Source organism: Pelobates fuscus, chromosome 10, assembly GCF_036172605.1.
Source record: "Pelobates fuscus isolate aPelFus1 chromosome 10, aPelFus1.pri, whole genome shotgun sequence".
NCBI classification, from domain to species: domain Eukaryota; kingdom Metazoa; phylum Chordata; class Amphibia; order Anura; family Pelobatidae; genus Pelobates; species Pelobates fuscus.
Window position 1 is genome coordinate 153791442 of NC_086326.1, and position 22568 is coordinate 153814009.

At 45.1% G+C, this 22568-nt stretch overlaps 1 protein-coding gene across 1 annotated transcript in view; it reads right to left on the reverse strand.

Annotated features, from left to right (window-relative positions):
- Positions 1 to 2345: 2345 nt before the first annotated feature.
- The window catches only part of LOC134575249 (zinc finger protein OZF-like), a 46887-nt gene continuing 26664 nt past the window's right edge, over positions 2346 to 22568 (reverse strand). Inside the window, exons 4-6 of the mRNA XM_063434507.1 lie at positions 13353 to 13479; positions 13106 to 13198; positions 2346 to 3726 (exon numbers count right to left, since the gene is read on the reverse strand). Of these exons, the coding sequence (XP_063290577.1) occupies positions 2387 to 3726; positions 13106 to 13198; positions 13353 to 13479 (1560 nt within the window). The 3' untranslated portion in view covers positions 2346 to 2386. The remainder of the gene's footprint in view (positions 3727 to 13105; positions 13199 to 13352; positions 13480 to 22568) is intronic.

Below are 22568 nucleotides of genomic sequence, written 5' to 3' on the forward strand. Positions count from 1 at the left end.
TAAAAGTATACATCACATTCACTTACATTTTCAGAATCAGCTTACTCCAAATACCAACATACGTCAAAATCATACAAATTGGTCCAGTGGGTCAAAAGTTAGATCAACGTCCTTTGTGACCAAATGAAGCATGGCTTTTCTGCCCAAAACCAGTTCCACAGAGTCTATCCTGGAGATAATTGGGAAGTAATCCAATTATCTCCAGGGACAGAGGCAAAACTCCATTAGCCACATGGTAGCAAAATACAATAAAATACATAAAAATATATAACTGTGCAGCTATTGCATAAAATAGGTACATTCAACAGATCCCCAGATAGCTTAGATCTGAGCGCACAATATTACTGAATGGCGCTCAGATCACATACATACAGTTCAATTGCCATGGAGCCAAAGTCTTTCACATAGTCTTTCGTTATACGAATGGGCTCCATGGCATAGCTATCAGGGGTAACACTGCTCCAAAGTAGTTTAAGGGCCAGGAACAGCAAAAAAAACATCCATTATGCCCAAATCAGTTCTTAGAAGGGCAATACATCCCAGGGCCATAGTCGCAGGGCGGGAGGCTGGCAAACAGGCCCCTCCAAAAACCAGTGACGAGGTTACTTTTGCCACATATGTAAGTAACTGGCAACAGTGATACATTATCTAGACTATTTTCTATAAGTAGAGGAACCAAGTAATATATCGTTTAGATGTTCTATCTCCTGCTCTGTAAATTGAACTTTAAATCACACACAGGAGACTCCTGCAAGGTTTAGCAAGCAATTAACAGAGCAGAAGATAAGAAATTTTAAATTAAACAGACTGTGCTATACAGGATATTAGATGTCTCTTTACAGGAAGTATTTCTGTAGCTCACATACAGGGAGGTATGACTAGGGCTGTATAAAGGAAGTGAACAAACTACTAAATGGCAGATAATTAAGCAGTGAGATTGCAGGGGCATGATCTATACACCAAAACTGCTTCATTAGGACAAAGTGGTTTTGGCGACTATAGTGTCCCTTTAAAATGTATTTACGATAATGCCGTAAAGTTTTTTTGTTTCTGAAGTATTGAATTATTTCTTCCATCTTATAGATATTTCTGTATTTATTATCCACAAGTTTGACTGCAGCATAGATACGCATAAAATTATTATAACTTAATTATTAATAGTATATAGATTGCCCATACCTTTTATATCAAGTGATTGTAGTAACCTAGAGACTGTTACTGTTGTGAGACGCACGCCCGAATAGAGATGTACATCTTATAGTCTACATTTAGCTTAAACACCACTTGTAAAACTTGCATCATTGCAATAACCATTACCCTGTGCTATAAACACAGTTAATATTAATATCATTTTATTTTTACACTTTGCAGGAAGTATATAAAATAAATGAGAGAACTAGGAAAACACATTGTTAGCATGTAATACTACATGCATGATTTGCTGTGTGTGTGTTTATAAATATCTCCAGTACCCTGGTCTTTAGAGTGCCCAGGTGCCAACTCCAGCTATTATACAGAAAGGAAGACGAGTGCACTCTGAGCTCTATTGAAAGTATAAAGTTGATGCTTTTATTCAGCACAATTTGAACAGACGTTTTCAGTCCCAACGGTCCTGATAAAAGTCAGTTCGTACTGAAAACGTCGATGTTCAAAATGTGCTGAATAAAAGCATCAACTTTATACTTTCAATAGACCTCAGAGGGCACTCGTCTTCATTTCTGTATATAAATATAGATATATATATATCAATAAAATATTCAAAATCTGGCACTCTACCTTAAAATGAATTTCAATGAAAAAACGCCTCGGTGCTGCAGAGCGTGGATGTATATGCAGATAGTAGATAGAGCACTCCAGAGGTCTTGTTATAAGATTATTTATTCGGTGTAGAAAAATCAACGTTTCGACCCTTAGGTCTTGATAAAGACCTAAGGGTCGAAACGTTGATTTTTCTACACCGAATAAATAATCTTATAACAAGACCTCTGGAGTGCTCTATCTACTATCTGTATATATATATATATATATATATATATATATATATATATATATATATATATATATATATATATATATATATATGCATATACACACACACACACACACACACACACACACACATACGGAATCTGATGGCGCTATATAAATAATAATAAAAATAAAACACACAGCACATAATGTATTTAGTACATATATATTATTGCCATTTATATAGTGTCAACAGATTCCATAGCAATATATATATATATATATATATATATATATATATATATATATACACACATACACACACACACATACATACACACACAAACTATCTTTAGAATTATAATAATAATAATAATAATAATAATATGGTTGTTACAATTCAGCACAGTTCAAGTCATCATAATAGGGTGTTAGACTTTATGTGAGTTCTCTGATGTGAGATAAGATCTATATGCCGGCTAAAACCTTTCCCACATTCAGAACATGAATAAGGCTTCTCTCCTGTGTGAGTTCTAAGATGAGCAACCAGATCAGATTTAAATCTAAAACATTTCCCACATTCAGAACATAAGAAAGGTTTCTCTCCTGTGTGAATTTTCTGATGTTTAACAAGACTTGAGGGCTGGCTAAAACATTTCCCACATTCAGAACATGAATAAGGTTTCTCTCCTGTGTGAGTTCTCTGATGTCTAATAAGATTTGATTTGCAGCTAAAAAATTTCCCACATTCAGAACATGAGAAGGGTTTCTCGCCTGTGTGAGTTATCTGATGACGAACAAGGTCTGAGTGCTGGCCAAAACATTTTCCACATTCAGAACATGAAAAATGTTTCTCACCTGTGTGAGTTCTCTGGTGTTTAACAAGGTGAGAATGATGTGTAAAACATTTCTCACATTCAGAGCATGAAAAAGGCTTTTCTTCCATGTGATTTCTCTGATGTGCAATAAGATACGAGTTGTGGGTAAAACATTTCCCACATTCAGAACATGAAAAAGGTTTCTCTCCTGTATGAGTTCTCTGATGAGCAATAAGATATAAGTTCTTGGTGAAACATTTCCCACATTCAGAGCATGAAAAAGGTTTCTCTCCTGTGTGAGATCGCAGATGTGTTACAAGCAGTGAGTGGTGTATAAAACATTTCCCACATTCAGTACATGAGTAAGGCTTTGATCTAGTGTGAGTTATCTGATGCCGAACAAGATCTGAGTGCTGGCTAAAACATTTCCCACATTCAGTACATGAGAAAGGCTTCTCTCCTGTATGAGTTCTCTGATGTTTAACAAGGTGGGAGTGGTATGAAAACAATTTCCCGCATTCATAACATGAAAAAAGTTTCTCTCCTGTGTGAGTTCTCTGATGTACAATAAGATATGATTTGAGGGAAAAACATTTCCCACACTCAGAACACGAAAATGGTTTATCTTCTGTGTGAGTTCTCTCATGTGCAACAAGCAGTGAAAGGTGAGCAAAACATTTCCCACATTCAGAACATGAGAAAACCTTTTCTCCAGTATGAGTTTTTTGATGTCTGACAAGATCTGAATACTTCCGAAAACATTCCCCACATTCTGAACAGGAGAATGATTTTTCTCCGGTGTTTATCTTCTCTGTAGAAGTTCCTAGATCTTGTGAGATGGAGTCTTTGTATTTTATTGTAACAGGTTTCTTCAATCTCTTGGTTAGTGTACGTCTGTACTTTATATGGTTTTCAGGATTACCGCTGCCAATGGAGCCATCTGAAATAAAGTTACTGGGCGTTAAAGGAAACATAAAATCCAAACTTGAACTGGGACATCATCTTTCCATTATTGATGTATTATGCTATCACAGTAGTTGACAATCAGAAAGCATAATAAAAAAAAACAAGCAAAGCCATGTCATCAGTATACAAACTGTGATAGTTAATTCATGGTTATCCTCTGTGACAGCAGTACCATACAACCAAATGCAGAGAGAGTCCAGACACGCAGATTCCATCATATTGCAGACTGTTTATTGAAACTAGCAGAACAGGACAACATTTCGGACAATATGGATGGCCTGTCTCAAGTCACTAGAGAAAGTCTGTCAATATGGGTCGAAATATTGTCATGTTGTGCTTATTTCAATACAGAGTCTGCATACCTGGACTATGTCTGCATTTGGAAGTATTAAGGGGGTTTGCCATACCCCGAGCCTGAAACACCAGTATATTATTTGGATTAATTACATTATGGGAGGTGTGCAGGCCATACAAGACACAATAGAAAATGCATACTATATATTCCAAAATAAATTAAACAACAGTATTATTTACAGTATTTGGAGCAATAAGATGTGTACGTGGTTAATATCGCCCCACCAAAGTTGAGCCCACATGGATCCAGAGATGATGATCCGTAGCATCCAGGAAGCAGCCAGGAAAGGCAGAATCCAGATTTTTTTGCCAGTATAGTAAACAAATACAAATAGTGTAAACAATGAAAAATAATAAAATCAAATTACCTCACTTAAAAAAAAAAAACCTGCTCATGAAACAATTATGTCTTGAATGGTACTGCTGTCACAGAATATACCCATATATTACACATCCTGAAGTGGAGATTATACCTCTGCATGCTGAATTACTTGCGCTTACAAGATGTTTGTCTATATAAGTTAGTGGTTATTTTACTTATTTTTCATCTTTTCATGTCAGCCTTGGACACTACACAATCAGATTCTCTCTTTTGTGATTGTGTTCCTCTTACTGCATTCAGGGGCGGACTGACCACTCACAGCCGAGGGCAGTAGGTGATCAAGGCCCCCTCCTCCTTCCTGGTCCTCATACAAGGTTTATTGGCCCCTTACTACTCTTCTTCTCCTTGTTTCTGCTGCTTTCACACACATATTATGTGTAGGCTGCCCAGCACACAGCCCTGACTCCCACACCCGTGGAGCCCCCAAAAATGGCCAGATTTACTTTTAAGTGGTTAATCCAACCAGAAACAGTATTTTAATAAACACGGTTTTTAGATGGAGTAACTCTTGCTGGCGTGCCTCCCCAGCAATTAAAATAATTTAATGACACACTTCCACTGATTTTGCTGATGACATCACAAGCAGTGTCCCTCACATGTGCAACCATACAAGTAGCCACATGTGTTTGGAGTCTACTTGTGGGGTTGCATGTGTGGGGATGCTGGTAGAGATAGTCAAAGTGTGGTGATGGATTAATCATTTCTCTTGTTTTATCTATTGTACAGCACTGCAGAATATGTTGGCGCTTTATAAGTGATTGTAATAATTGTGTGTGTGGAAGCGGTGTGCAGTATTGCAATGGTGGGTATGCTGTTTGTGATGTGTATGTGTAAGGTGGCTGCATGCGGTTTTGTATGTGTGGGGATGCTCCTTGTGGGATTGTGTCTATACAGTGAGGCTCCTTGTGGGGTTTTTTGTGTGTTAATGGGGCTATTTGCAGTGCAGTATGTGAGTGGACAGGGCTGGTTGTGTTGCAATGTGTGTGGGATAGAATCTGTACTAGGCATCTGGTGGTTACTGGGGCTGTAATGTGTGCGTGTTTGAATAATAGAGGCTTTACTATGTTTAAGTAGAATAGTGGCTGTTGTGTGTGCGTGGGGGGTGGGGGGTGGGGGGGTAGACAGGGCCGCCACCAGAAATTTTAGGGCCCTTATCTCAGCTCAGAGACTGGGCCCCCGGGGGCCCGCCTCCAAATCCCGCCCACAGGAATACACACACTGATACAAAAAGGACACAGATACATACTAAAAAAGACATGCACGCATATAGGCATACATACTGACACTGATGGGAGTCGGCGTGGCTCTCCCTCTTCAAGTCCACGCTGGCTCTCCTCCCGCACGGAGTGAGCTGGGAGGAAGTGACCACTTCCTCCTAGTAGCACTTGCGCTGTGGCTGCCTTTTTTTTTTTTAGAGGCCCAGTCGCGCTATAACACGGCCACAGCGCTGACCGGGCCCCTGAAGAAATAGGGCCCATTGGGTGGCCCTAAGTGTGTGGGCCCCGGTGCAACTGCACCGGCGGCAGTTTTGCTGCTACACGTGGGGCCTGGGCAGCCGGACCCGTGACAACCTTCATGGTTGTCACCCCCTGATGACGGCCCTGAGGATAGATGCTGAAGTAGGTGCTAAGAGGCACGGGGCTGTGGTGAGCACGGGGAGGCACGGGGACTGAGGTTGGCACGAGGGCTGAGGTGGGTACAGGGCTGGATAGAGTATGAGGTGGGACATAGAGGTTGTGGTGAGCGCAGGAGGGGACATAGGGGCTGTGGTAAGGGAAGGAGGGGACATAAGGGCTGTGGTGGGTATTGAAAGGAATAAGGGCTGTGGTGGGAGCATAGGGGCTTGGGTGGGAACAGGGATAGGTAGATCCTGGGGTGGGAGTTGGGAGAAATGGTGGCTGAGGTGAGTGCAGGGGAACTAAGGTGGGTTCAGGGGGGCTGAGGTTGGTGCATAGAGACAAGAGGCTAAGGTAGGTGTAACGGATCGACGGGCACCCCGACTGGGTACCTCCGTTGAAGGATGCTCCTAGCGCTTCCTGAGGACTCCAAGCACTGCAGCAGACACAACTACTGCACAATGTCTTTGTGCACCAAATACCGGCGAGATGGCACCGTGTAGAAAAGGCCAAATAGTGCCTGTGAGTTAAAATGGCCGCCATCCATTGTTCTCACCATGTGCTTCATCCATTGTTCTCACCATGTGCCTCTGATACATGAAATGGTGGCCACCCAGTAACTCCACAGTATGTCCCCAGATGGTTCTTAAAGGGCCAGTAGCAGCATAATAAAATACAACATGCCCAAATCAGTTCCTAGAAGGGCAATACATCCCAGGGCCAAAGTCGCAGGGCAAGAGGCTGGCAAGCAGTCCTCTCCAGGCACAAGTGGTGGGGCTGGTTCCGCCACACACGGTAAAGCTCTGATAAATTTACCAATGAAACATTCCAGGGGGGGATGTGGGGACACAGAGAATCGTGACATTGAGGATTTCATTGTGGCGGGACCGCTGCCCAACTATGAATTGCCCTTTTTCTATGTGTGGATGTGCTACAAGGACTAAAATCGGCTATCCATTTGCACAAACACCGCTGACCTTTACCTTCTCCTCCACTTCGACGCTTCGGCTGAAAACAAAGTCCCGTTCGACGATTCGAACGCACAGTTAGACTAAGCTATTTGCATGAACGGTGCCCCGTTCGTGAATTCGAAGGGCACTTCGTTATTTTTCTGAGTGAAATTGACCAACCGCACAGCCCAAATCTATAGAACTGTTTTGGGCAGGAAAGCGTGCTTTCTGATTTTCGGGTATGTTTGTATTTGAAGTGTGCTGATTAATAATATGTAACTTTTATGGAGATTGTATGTATATTTTGTAAGTTATGAGAATTGTATAAAAACTGTATTTTTCCTGCCTCTGATAATTACATTAACCCATTGTGTTCAGTAATTATATCACAGGCAGAGGGGAGGATTTTTGCTGGAATGAATGGGAGTGTTTAACTGTATTGTACGGGTTTGATTGGCTGTTCTACAAAACCACATGGGTGGCAACATTGTGTAAAAACCTGTATAAAAGAAACAATAAAAGCACAGCTCTGGCTGTTCCTGTTTATACTCCAAACTGTGTGTCGTCCAGTTATTGGAGGGAAGATTATTTGTTCCTATGTCTGCTGTTCCAGCTTGCAGGAGATTCAATGGAGAAAGTCCTTGTAAGGACTAGAGCTAATTCCCCATTCGGTTCCAGAGTTCCCAGGACTGAGTGTCGTCCAGTGCCTGGAGGTGTCTGCTGGAGTGTTTGGAGCCCTCAGGAAGCGCTAGGAGCATCCTTCAACAGAGGTACCCAGTCAGGATGCCAGGAGATCTGTTACAGACAGTACAACAAGGCTTCTCAAACTTCGCTCACATTCTGCGCTGTGACAGTACAGCAAGGTTTCTCATAATTCGCTCACATTCTGCGCTGTGACAGTACAGCAAGGTTTCTCAAACGTCGCGCACATTCTGCGCTGTGACAGTACAACAAGGTTTCTCAAACGTCGCTCACATTCTGCGCTGTGACAGTACAACAAGGCTTCTCAAACTTCGCTCACATTCTGCGCTGTGAAAGTATAGCAAGGTTTCTCAAACGTCGCTCACATTCTGCGCTGTGACAGTACAACAAGGCTTCTCAAACTTCGCTCACATTCTGCGCTGTGAGAGTACAACAAGGCTTCTCAAACTTCGCTCACATTCTGCGCTGTGACAGTACAGCACGGTTCCTCAAACGTCGCTCACATTCTGCGCTGTGACAGTACAACAAGGTTTCTCAAACGTCGCTCACATTCTGCGCTGTGACAGTACAGCACGGTTTCTCAAACGTCGCTCACATTCTGCGCTGTGACAGTACAGCAAGGTTTCTCAAACGTTGCTCACATTCTGCGCTGTGGCAGTACAGCACGGTTCCTCAAACTTTGTTTACCTTCTGCAGGGCCAGCCTTAGGGGTGTGCGAGCTGTGCGGCAGCACAGGGTGCCATGGAGCAGGGGGCGCCATGTGGCCGACACAGCTCACACATGGCCGGGATTGAAAACAAAAATTGAGGCAGGGCGATGCTTCCCGTGCGACAGGGGCGGAGCCAAACTGATGGCGGGGCAGGTCTAAAAGTGATGGATAACTGCTGCAGGGGAAGCAGGAAGGAGTCCCTGCTTCTCCAACAAACAGTCCAGGAGCTGCACTGCATCCACAATTAACAGAGGTAACTAGGGATCGACCGATTATCGGTTTTACCGATATCAGACGATATTCGGTATTTTCGGCAATATCGGTATCGGCCAATATAGATACCGATATTGCTGATAATACCTCCTAGGACCGCCGCCAGGCTCATTACAAGCCCGGCTGTCCTGGGGGGGCTGGCAGGAAGCTGTTTCTTACCTTTCTTGCAGCTCCTCCAGCTCCCCTGTGCAAATGTCGCGAGTCCCGCGGCTGCAGAGCGTTGCCACGTGTTACCATGGCAACGCTCCACGCGGCACTAAGGGCCGCGAGATTTACACAGGAGAGCTGGAGGAGCTGCAAGAAAGGTAAGAAACAGCTTCCTGCTGGCTCCCCTAGTACTTAACAAGCCACCGGACCACCAGGGAATACTATATCCCCCCTCCATGGTAAGAAGCAGGGAGGGGGGACTAAACAAACAAAAAACATTTAAATATTAAAAAATAATTAAAATTAAAAAATGCCCCCCTCCCCATTTTACACAAGTTACATCACTACACAAACACACACACACACACACACTGCATTATATACACACACTACACAAACACACTGCATTATATACACACACAATGCATTCACTTTACCCACACTACACACACTGCATTCACACTTTACAAACACACTGCATTCACTATACACGCTACACAAACACTCTGCATTCATTATATATATATATATATATACACACACACACACACTGCATCCACTACACACACACACACACTACACAAACACACACAGCTCCCCTGTCTAAACACACTTCATCCACTACATGTGGCATGTATATTTTGTGCCTTTACCTTTAGAATGAGTTTATTTTTTCAAAATGGTAAAGGTACAGAATATCGGCAAGTTATCGGCTATCGGCCTGAAAGTTCAGATTATCGGTATCGGCTCTAAAAAAAAAATCAATATTGGTCGATCCCTAGAGGTAACTATATGTGATTGTCAGTGTGAGTGTGACGGTCTGTGTGTGTTTGTGACTGCCTGCCTCTGTGTGTGGATGTCTTCGTGTGTATGGCCGTCTGCCTGTGTGTGTGTGTGTGTGACTGTTTGCAGGTAAGTATGTGTGTGTGGCTGTGTGTGTGTGTAAAACTGTATGTGTGGCTGTCTGCCTGTGTGTGTAATTGTATGTGAGTGTTTATCTACCTGTAACTGTGTATGTGTGTTACTGCCTGATCCTGTGTATGTGACTATCTGGCTGCGACTATGTGCATGTGGTGGATTTGACGGTGTATATGTAGAACGGTGTGCATCTGACTGTGGGACTGTGTGCACATAAATCTGCAAAAATATACACCTGCATTCACACATAGGCCTAAATGCATGTTTTTATCTGAATTAAATAACCATCACACACAACCAATAAACCCAGCACAAATATCACACACAACCAATATCACACACTGTTAATACACCCATTACAAATATCACACACAGTCATCACACCTATCACATACACAGATAACACAAACATTACATCATACATGGATGACGGGCGGGGGGGCAAGTGATTATAGTGGTCACGGTCACTGGCTCGCCGTGAGGGGCGGTCGCGCCGACGAACTGAGCTTACCTGCTCAGCGGCGACTTGAGACCCGCGTTGATTGGTTCTCCTGGCTGTCTGCCCAAAATAAAGATGGCCTGACCATGGGGTCGAGGCCACAGGTGGCTCCGCCCCCCAGGGTTACACGAACGTGCGTGTGACGTCGACGCACACGCATGTGTTGGGGTCAGAGGTTATCCTCTGACCAATCACAGTCAAAGGAGGGATATTTAAATCCCTGATGTTTCCAAGTTCATTGCCCTGTCGTGGTTTCCGTTCCTGGTTCGTGAGAGTGTGTTTTCTTGTCCTGTTTTGATATTCCCAGTATTTTGACCTTGACTATTCTGATTTCAGGTTTCCCTGTGTTACAAGGACTCTATGTACTGTTACAAAATAGCCTCTTTTTGTTAAAACCCCCATTATGTCGGTATTCAGACTGTACGAACTCATTGCACAAACCATTATAAAGACACATTCGTCTGTACGAACGATGGACCACCCAGCACTTGGCGTGTGCCGCCACTTAACCCAGTCACCTCTAAAAGTACCGAATAACCGACCACCCTACGAGCGGAGTGTGCCTCTCATTAATCGCACAAGGCGCTGCGGTCTGCGGTTAACCACCAACTAATTGACGGTCCCAGGGAACCCACGTTCGTATACAATTCCCCGAAGGGAAACTGCCGAAAGACTCACGAACCGGGACCACCTACATTCTGATGTGTGGCATCAATTAGAATGTTGCTCTTGCGGTTAACCGCAGGTTAAGTACCCCATTCCGGGCGGTCTCCGTTCGTCTCCCGAACGGCCGGGACAACCAGACTGAGAGCGGGGATTCGTGCAAATATGTATCCGACCCAAGCTCCATAAGTATTAGGTCGAGGTCCCGCTGTCCATTGACCAGCCTCAAAACATGGCCGCCATCAGGAGTTCACGACCAAAGTACTGAATAAGACTTTCTATGGCAGAAACCCCCCCGTTCTGTTTGTGGGATTTGGGCGCAATTCATATACCTGATGCGTCCAGATCTGAGCTACCAAATGAATAGTGGAATGAACTATATTCTCCCTAAAATGTCAAAGTTATATATTTGTATGCTGTTTGCTAGGACACAATAAAGCATGGTCTTTTGGGCGCTTGGAGATAATTAGATTGTATAACCGTTGGACTCATTATCTCCAAGCTGGGGGGTACTAGTTTGAATGATACATTGTATTATGATTGGTTTAATCTTTGTACTATACCTGTATCCCATCAGGTCCATAGGGGGCTGTCCCTGGACCTGGGGACTTCCATAAATTGCCATGCTTGTGTGCCATTAAAGCCAGTTCGTTTTACCCTCAACTCGCAGCCTCGACTGGTGTTGTAGGGATCCGGGAATCCTAGCTTTACTATAGCTAGTGGGATATTCTACATTTACAGATTTATACCGATTGAAGCACCGTTCGACTCTCTGACTTCGGGAACCAGGACATCCAAGCGATCCAACCTCCTGCTAGACCGTAGGCAATCGTAACACCCTGACTTTGCTTGTTAAACGGTATTGTATATTTCTGGCTTCCTTGACCTCGGCTATCCCTTGACCGTTCTCGGTCTTCAACGTATTAGTCTGGCCATTCTAAGGACCGGTTTACGTTCTATCATTTTCTGTCCATGTAGATGTTACATAGTTCTGCGTGCTGGACCTCACTAGCAGGTATAGCTTTCCCCCCACAGACGTTAGTCGAGACTGAATGCTGCGGGCGAACTTGTTTATTGGAGGCCACACAAGGCCTTTTATGCAAAAGCCCCTGCAAGGAGTTTCCAAATCAACATTACAGGGTAATCCCCTTCATGGTTTTCTCTGTACCTGAGAGAGAACTGCTTGAAAACACATTTAAATTAGATTATCTCTCAGGTACAGAGCATGTACAATTGTGACACCCCAAAATACATACAATACGATCAGGTACCCCCTCAAGTCCTATATCCCCTGATAGATCTGAGCGCTTTTTGGATATGTTGGGCACTCCGATTGCATGAACACAGCCGAAATGCCACTGGGGTTAAGTTCTGACGAACCGCATGCGAGGCTCCTGCCCAGAATAGTTCAATGGAATTGGGATGAGCGGTCGGTCTCTTTCAGGGGTACAAAATACCGAACATAGATATCTGTCCCTTTGATGGTTTTATGTCCCTCGTTCGGGAGTAAGCTCCCACCGAACAGTGTTCTTTCATATGTATATAGCCAAACACAGGCAGAGATGGAAGTTCAGTGGTTCGGGTGGTCGAGTGTCCGACTTTAGTTCCACGCACTCTACGACCAAAACACAGCTACCTGTGTTTGCGGCTCAAGATGGCCGCCACCACGTATTCATACATACGAACGGCGACCTACCAAGTGGACAGCTAAGAACATTGCGGTTACCAGGGTTAATGAGGTTTTGACAGGGGTGACTGATGTTAACGAGTGTGGTCTGGTAGTTCGTGGGCAGTTCAGTATTCGAACAGAATAATAATAAAAATCACAGACGAGCACGGTGGACCAAATAAACAGGAGAATGGAGGAAAGAGCTTTAATAATTCAGGGACAGGATGGTCTTGTCACATACGGAATTGAACCAAATCTTTGTTTTTTTTAAATAAGTGTTGCCTTTAAAATTTAGATTTTCAAAATTGTGGCAATTAATGTATGTGAATAAGTCATTGTATGTATAGGTTTGCATGTGATGGACATCTCTTTAGTAAGTCTGCAGGTATGATACGGGCAAAGGTGACATAAACAAAGACACCAAAACCAACAGACACTGTGCTCCCTGAGCTATAGCCTTGCGCCCCCTACCTGTGTTTACAGGACTCTCTGTCTCCTTAATCTTCTGCTTGCCTTCACCTCCTTTAAACACAGGTACGGATGGAGTTGTCCCATTGATCTGTCCTTTATGTGTTTAAAGTGAGAAATTAGTCATTAGATTTCAGATTCCTGAACAGATATAATACAACGCATACACACAGGTCTGAAGAAATTACCTAAAGATATGTCTGGTCTCCAATGTGAAATGTTTCCTACAAGGAGGCTGAGATATTCTTACCAAGAGAGCAGAGGGTCTCCATCATGACATCCCTGTAAAGCTCCTTCTCTTCCTCCTTTTCTTCTTTTAAACAATTCACCTCTTCGTCAGAGAAATAAACAACCACTCCTTCAAACTCACATTGTTCCTGAATAAGAAATGGTTTCCATGGTTACAAGTCATCAATCTACAAGGATTGATGATGTTTTGTACTGATATAAACAGTATCTAATATATCCTATGTTCTCCCAGTGGCATCCAGCAAACCCTATCTCCTGATTTGTTAATAGCCTTCTAGAGCCTGCAGCAGCTTATGTGTGATTAAAGTTGAATTTACAGAGCAGGAGAAAAGATACAAAAGTAAAACAGACTGTAACAAACTGCACCCAAAAGGTGTAGTGTGAATATACAATATGCTTGTGTTAGAATAAAATGTATATAATTACATATACTTCTTTGAAGTCAATTAATACAGGTCTTGATCTATTATATAACCTTAAAATAAAAAAGGAAAGAAAAAATAGTGCAATATGCAACTTATATTTGCCATGCTTTGTGAAAAGTGTATAGAGGATTAACATTTTACTGAGCTACTAAGAGCTCTGCTGTATGTCACCTGGTCGGTACAATCCACGTCTTAGGATATATGGAGCATTATTATAGTTGATGTCCAATATATGTAGGAAAGATTAAGAAACATTGCCGGGTGAAACGCGCCAAGTGAGGTACGGGAAGAATTTGTATCCATTGTTTGCTATATAGTTAAAATATACGATTTTAACATTAAATAAAGTCTGCTTAAATATACATACAAGTCCCTTTTCATTGTTTTAATAATTTTATACCCGTCATCATATTTCCTGGTTTACAAGCATCCTGCATATCCTAGGTGGGGATAATAGCACCAACGCTTTTCCAAACAGAGCAAGTCATTGGAAACTGTAAGTAGGATACCACTTTAGCACCTACCTTTTGTATTGATATACTACACCATAAGTCTTTTCCTGCTTTATCTCCCCTACATATATTGGACGTCAACTATAACAAAGCTCCAGATACCCTGTATGTCGCCTAGACAGTGCAATCTCCGTCTGAGGATATCTGGAGCTTTGTTATAGTTGACGTCCAATATATGTAGGAGAGATAAAGCAGGAAAATACTTATGGTGTAGTATATCACAATCAGTCACAGCCAGGAGAGGTGTGGCTAGGGCTGTATAAACAGAAACCATATTATTTAACTACTAAATGGTAGAGTAGTGAGACTGCAGGGGCATGGTCTATCCACCAAAACGGATTGATTAAGATAAAGTTGTTTTGGTGTACAGAGTATCTTTAATTAAAACTGCTCATAACAAGCCATGCTTGATGGAAATGATAGGAAGGTGTCCCCCATGTACGGAGAATGTGTTCTAGTGAGGCCATGCTACACAAGTATTCAGATTCTATAATGGAAACAGAGCTCTGTAATGGAACCCACTAAATGTTTTTCATCGACTACGGGCTATGAGTAAATTCCACATTAGTAGGGATCGACCGATATTGATTTTTTTAGAGCCGATACCGATACCGATATTCTGTGAACTTTCAGGCCGATAGCCGATATAATTTGCCGATATTCTGTACATTTACCATTTTGGAAAATAAAAAACTATTTCTAAAGGTAAATGCACAAAATATACATGCCACGTGTAGTGGATGCAGTGTGTTTAGACAGGGGAGCTGTGTATGTGTGTGTAGTGGATGCAGTGTGTGTTTGTATAGTGTGTGTGTGTATATAATGCAGTGTGTGTTTGTATAGTGTGTGTGTATATAATGCAGTGTGTGTGTGTGTATATAATGCAGTGTGTGTGTGTATAGTGTGTGTGTGTGTAGCGGAACGCAGTAAGCCTGTCCTGCAAAATGCCTGTGTGACTATATTCGTTATAATTTTGCCTGTGTTGAATTGCTATTCGTCTATTTAAAATGTGAATTGTATGTTATTCGGTAGTTTCCATCCGTACTATATGCTTATGGAAACTACCGAATGGAGGGACCACCCCGGAGAGAAGTGTGCCAGCAATTAAGGTTCACATTCTTTCCAAACCGCAAGTTAACCGGCTCATTAACATTGTATCTGGGTGGCCGCCATTCGGCATGCGTACACGTGGCGGCGGCCATCTTACGCATGAAAATCTCAGCGGTGTTTGGTCGTCGAGTGTCTGGAACTCAAATCGGACACTCAAACAAACAAACACCGCTGAGACCTCCAGAGCTCCGTAACTACCGAACGGAGAGACCTAACGAATCCCCGTTCGGTAGTAACAAAGTGAGGGAATCACTATCTAGGTGAATTAAAGTATGGATGGCAATTATAAATGTCTGTTTTAACTGCCGAACGGAGACCGACCGCAGGGCCCATTCTCATGGAACCCTTTTCGGATACCAACTCGTGTGCGGTCGGTCAAACTTCACCTTCCTGTAACTACCGAACCACTGGTCCGATCTGGGTGAATTTTGGATATTATATTCACCCAGATCAGGGCTACCTAGCGGTACCCTAATATTAAAGATATGTGATGGTTTAGGGGTACATCCAAGTTTGGGGTAAAGTACTGTACAAGTTAAGGGGATTATGACTCACTCTGAGGGGAGGAGATGTGTGGGAGGTAACAAGCACTGTATTGGCTACTGTCATAATTACTGTAGTTCCCTCCCTTGCATGGGAGCAGGCTTTATAAGAAACCTTGGAATAAACGATTGTCAGTTCTACTCCTGAAACTGTGTGTCGTCCAGTTATTGGGAGTGCTGTGGGGATATTGCTGTACCTTTTTACCTGCTGGAAACTCTGCTGTGGATTTACTAATGACTTGTTCCTGAGCCTTCCTTGGATCTAAAGTGGAGAATAGCTGTGAGAAATCAGCTCTCCGCTACATTGGTTGGCAGCGGTGGGATCCAGACTCACAGAGGAACAAGGATTAATGGAGATTGACCTTTCTACGCTAAAGAGAACCACACTGAAAGACCTTCTGGAAGCGAAAGGTGTTTCTGCCAGCAGCAAATCCAAAGCAACGCTTATCACCGAAGTAATGGCAGAGTACAGAGCAGAAGAGGTCCAGGCCACGGAACAAAGACCTGAAACAGAACAGGAGGAGTTCCAAAGGCATTTACAATTCAGACTGGCCTTTTATGGGGAAAACCCACCAACAGAGATCATCTCTAAAACAATGACAGAGGTGCAGGAGTTTGTGATGAGAAACAGGAGGCCACAAACACCGGAAAGAAGTGCAACAGGAGCTGTGACACAAGAGGGTAAGCCCAAAATTCCCTATCAAGCTTTTAAAACGTATGTGGAAGCAGAGGAGGATATAGATGCCTTCCTCCAAGACTTTGAGAGACTGTGTACGCTGCATAACATACCAAGGGAAGAGTGGGTACCCATATTAGCAGGACGGCTGTCAGGAAGGGCAGCTGAAGCCTACCGCACTGTACCAGATGTTGAAATTAGGAACTATAGCCGGGTAAAAGAGATTATCCTGGCCCGGTATGCAATAACACCAGAGGCATACCGGAGGCGCTTCAGGGAATTGAAAAAGGCGGACAAAGATTTGCACGCAGAGTGGGCTTGCCGACTAGAAAGGGCAGCTCTTGGGTGGATGCAGTCGAGTAAAGCGCGGTCCATGGAGGACTTGTTACAAATGCTGCTGTTGGAGCAGTTTTATGAGGGGATATCCTCAGAACTACAGGAATGGGTGAGGGGTCGTAACCCCACCACCCTCACCGAGGCTGCCAAAAAGGCAGATGATTTTATGGACGCTCGCAGACAAACCAAGGCAGTGAGTACCAAACCTGCCATGCGGCCACTAGGGGGAAATTCCTTCTCTCCTAACCCTCAACCCCCACCAAGACAACTTCCCCCACCAGCACCAGCAACAGCGCAGCCGAGATACCGCACACCTGCTTCTGTGCAATGCCACCGGTGCCAGAAGTGGGGACATTTCCAGCGAGATTGTCCGCAGTCTAGAGACCGCAACACCTGGATCCGACCAGGGCCTCCACCACCACCACCGAGAGCAGCAGCGCATCACTACCAGGACGAGGTACCACTTCCCTACAGCTCTGCCGTTCCAGTCACGACTGTGGAACAGTGGGAAGTGCTACATGAGGCCAACCCCTTACAAGCACAGGCGGATAATCGACAGCACCATAGGCAGACCGTGTATCTGGAAGGGAAGCCTATGCAGGGGCTCAGAGACTCGGGAGCCACCATCACCCTGGTACAAAGTCATTTGGTTTCTGACAAGGCCAAACTGAATAAGACTGTGGCTGTCAGGGTTGCAGGGGGAGCCGTGTATCGGCTAGACACAGCCAGGGTACACTTGCATTGGGGTGCGGGGTTCGGGCATGTGGAAGTGGGACTAATGCCGCAATTACCTGCTGAGGTGGTCCTGGGGAATGATCTGGGCAAACTCACCTCCGCATTTGAACCACAAACTACTGAGGAAGCACATCCAGTAGTCACCAGGCAACAGGCCCGCACCCAACACAACAACGCACTGCCGGAGGTCCAGGTAAGAGATTCCTCCCCTTCCCTAGACTGTATCCCTTGGGCCCCTCCTGACGAGTTTGTAGCCGAAGTGATCACTGACCCTACCTTACAAGTATACCGAGACAAGGTCACCTCTATCCAACCGGGGGCGGAGGGGGAAAGATTTGTATGGGACAGACAGTTATTATACCGGGAAACGAGTAAACAGATAGCTGGGTCAGACCCCATTGCTACAAGACAGCTGGTGGTACCTCAGAGGTACCGAACCGAATTACTCCGGATAGCGCACGATATTCCGCTATCCGGACATTTGGGGGTCAGCCGTACCAGATATCGGCTGACCCAAAGTTTCTTCTGGCCAGGGATTAGCCAGGAGGTGCGCAGGTATTGTAATACCTGCGATACGTGCCAGAGAGTGGGAAAGAGGGGGGATAAGCGTAAGGCGAAGCTGCACCCCCTACCCATAATTGAGGAACCCTTTCATAGGGTTGCCGTAGATATTGTAGGCCCCTTCCGGAAGCCTAGCCCATCGGGCAAACGGTACATTTTGACCGTAGTGGACTACGCCACTCGCTACCCCGAGGCGGTAGCCTTAACTAATATACATGCAGAGACGGTGGCTGAGGCACTGATGCAGGTTTTCTCCCGGATGGGGTTACCCAGGGAGATCATCTCGGATCAGGGCACTCAGTTCATGGCCGAGGTCACCCAACAGCTCTGGAAGTTCTGTAAAATTAAGCCCATAATTAGTGCTCCGTACCACCCCCAGACTAATGGGCTCTGCGAACGGTTCAATGGCACCTTAAAACAGATGCTCCGAACCTTCGCAGAGACTCACTGAGACTGGGAAAAATTCCTGCCGCACTTACTGTTTGCTTACAGGGAGGTGCCGCAGGAATCTACGGGATTTTCCCCCTTTGAACTGTTATTCGGGAGGAGAGTAAGGGGACCCCTAGACTTGATTAGAGAACACTGGGAGGGAGACCGTAGCGCGGACGGCACCCCTATTGTACCATATGTGTTGGCCCTCCGAGATCGCCTGGAAGCACTCACAAAGACGGTAAAGGAAAACCTACAGGCAGCTCAGACGCGTCAGCGCACCTGGTACGATAGGGGCGCCAGGGACCGCAGCTTTCAGGTCGGACAGAAAGTTTTAATTTTAAAACCTGTCCGACACGATAAGCTACAGGCCGCCTGGCAAGGCCCTTATAAAGTGGTAGAACAACGCTGTGACACCACCTATATAATTGGCCACTGCGCAGGGAATGGGGGGCGACGCATGATCCATGTGAACATGCTGAAGCCTTACCAGGAACGTTCAGAGGAGGTGACAGCTATCTGCGCCCCCACCTCTGAAGAAGGCGACAGCCTACCCCTCCCCGATCTGTTAGAGGACGGACAGCTGGCTGGGGATTTAGGAGCAGTTGTATTGGGGGATCGGTTGAGCCCACAGGAGCGTATCGAGGTACAACAACTACTGCAAGAAAAGCAGGAGACCTTTTCTAATGTACCTGGATACACCCCTCTGGCTACCCACCGAGTAGAAACCCCAGGGCAACTTCCCATGCGCCAGACCCCGTACCGCATCCCTGAAGCGGTACGGGAGAATATGCGCAAAGAGATTGAGGAGATGATACAGTTAGGAGTAATTGAGCCCTCAGAGAGCCCCTGGGCCTCTCCAGTGGTCCTCGTACCAAAGCGGGACGGCACGACCCGCTTTTGCGTAGACTACAGGAGATTGAATGAGAAGACCGTATCCGACGCATACCCGATGCCTCTATAGATAGATAGAGTTACTGGACCGGATGGCCAGGGGTCAATACCTTACCACTATTGATTTGTGTAAAGGGTATTGGCAGATTCCCTTGGCCCCGGACGCCATCCCTAAGTCCGCCTTTGTCACCCCATTCGGCCTGTACCAATTTAAGGTCATGCCGTTTGGGATGAAAAACGCGCCGGCTACCTTCCAGCGGATGGTGGACCGCCTCCTGGATGGGTTCCAAGACTATACCTGCGCATATCTCGATGATATTGCCATATTTAGCGATACCTGGCAGGAACACTTGGCCCATGTAGGAGCGGTTCTAGACAGGATCAGGGAGGCTGGTTTGACCCTAAAACCAGCGAAATGTAGCATCGGAATGGCCGAGGTACAGTACCTGGGCCACAGAGTGGGCTGTGGTAAGCAAAAGCCGGAACCAGCCAAAGTAGAGGCGGTATCACAGTGGCCTACCCCGAAAACTAAAACCCAGGTGTTAGCCTTCCTAGGGACAGCAGGGTATTACCGGAAATTTGTTCCCAATTATAGTGCCCTGGCAAAACCCCTCACTGACTTGACACGTAAAAACCTTCCCCGCCAAGTATCCTGGACCCCGGAGTGTGAGCAGGCATTCCAACACTTGAAAGATGCACTTGTTAATGCCCCTGTCTTGGCCGCTCCCAATCCAACTAAACGTTTTCTTGTTCACACAGACGCTTCTATGTTTGCATTGGGGGCAGTACTGAGCCAAGTCGGGGCCGATGGCGGAGAACATCCAGTGGCTTACATCAGTCGCAAACTTTTACCCTGGGAAGTAAGCTACGCCGCCATCGAGAAGGAGTGCCTGGCTGTGGTGTGGGCCTTGAAGAAATTGCAACCCTATTTGTATGGACAGGCTTTTTCTCTGCTCACGGATCACAACCCATTAGTCTGGTTGAACCGGGTGGCTGGGGACAATGCCAGGCTGCTGCGCTGGAGTTTGGCGCTGCAGCCCTTTGACTTTAACATTCAATACCGCCCGGGTAAGCAAAATGGAAACGCCGACGGGTTGTCACGACAAACTGATCTGGAGAAATGATCCGTGAGCACCCCGGTCATCCCCAAGCCGATCCGTGTGGGATCAGACTGTGTATGCCGGCTTGTGGGCAAGGGGGAGCAGTGTAGCGGAACGCAGTAAGCCTGTCCTGCAAAATGCCTGTGTGACTATATTCGTTATAATTTTGCCTGTGTTGAATTGCTATTCGTCTATTTAAAATGTGAATTGTATGTTATTCGGTAGTTTCCATCCGTACTATATGCTTATGGAAACTACCGAATGGAGGGACCACCCCGGAGAGAAGTGTGCCAGCAATTAAGGTTCACATTCTTTCCAAACCGCAAGTTAACCGGCTCATTAACATTGTATCTGGGTGGCCGCCATTCGGCATGCGTACACGTGGCGGCGGCCATCTTCCGCATGAAAATCTCAGCGGTGTTTGGTCGTCGAGTGTCTGGAACTCAAATCGGACACTCAAACAACCAAACACCGCTGAGACCTCCAGAGCTCCGTAACTACCGAACGGAGAGACCTAACGAATCCCCGTTCGGTAGTAACAAAGTACCGAATGAGGGAATCACTATCTAGGTGAATTAAAGTATGGATGGCAATTATAAATGTCTGTTTTAACTGCCGAACGGAGACCGACCGCAGGGCCCATTCTCATGGAACCCTTTTCGGATACCAACTCGTGTGCGGTCGGTCAAACTTCACCTTCCTGTAACTACCGAACCACTGGTCCGATCTGGGTGAATTTTGGATATTATATTCACCCAGATCAGGGCTACCTAGCGGTACCCTAATATTAAAGATATGTGATGGTTTAGGGGTACATCCAAGTTTGGGGTAAAGTACTGTACAAGTTAAGGGGATTATGACTCACTCTGAGGGGAGGAGATGTGTGGGAGGTAACAAGCACTGTATTGGCTACTGTCATAATTACTGTAGTTCCCTCCCTTGCATGGGAGCAGGCTTTATAAGAAACCTTGGAATAAACGATTGTCAGTTCTACTCCTGAAACTGTGTGTCGTCCAGTTATTGGGAGTGCTGTGGGGATATTGCTGTACCTTTTTACCTGCTGGAAACTCTGCTGTGGATTTACTAATGACTTGTTCCTGAGCCTTCCTTGGATCTAAAGTGGAGAATAGCTGTGAGAAATCAGCTCTCCGCTACAGTGTGTATATAATACAGTGTGTTTGTGTAGTGTGCATTATATATACACACACTATACAAACACACTGAATTATATACACAGTGTGTTTGTGTAGTGTATGTGTATAATAATAGTGTGTGTGTGAGGGGGCATTTTTTATTAAAACATTTTTTTTTTTTATTATATTAAATTATTTTTTTTTATATATATTTAATTATTATAATTTATTTTTAGTTGTCCCCCCTCCCTGCTTGTTGCCTTGCCAGGGAGGGGGGATATGTTAATCCCTGGTGGTCCAGTGGCATTGGCTTAGCTGGGGGAGGGGAGGGGAGGGAAGTGGGGTGGGCAGCAAGCGTTCTCACCTCCCAGCAGCTCCTCCAGCTCCCCAGTGTAAATCTCGCGAGACCCGCGGCCGTCAGAGGTATTATCGGCAATATCGGTATCCCTATTGGCCGATACCGATATTGCTGAAAATACCGAATATCGGCCGATTATATCAGTAAAACCGATAATCGGTCGATCCCTACACATTAGTCACAAAATGAGTGGTCATTGTCTGCTCTATTTCTGCTGTGCCGCATATTATTACTGAAATAAAATACACTTTGTGTTTTAGGATTTACCGGTGGAGTGGGAGCCTCTGCCCTAGTCTGTGGTGAAGGTAGAAGTTCTAATATGTCAAATAAAATGGCCATATATCAGTTGTGGCTTGATTTACCTACCTGAGCTCATAGCGATCAGTCACTTCCTGAGTTGATCTGG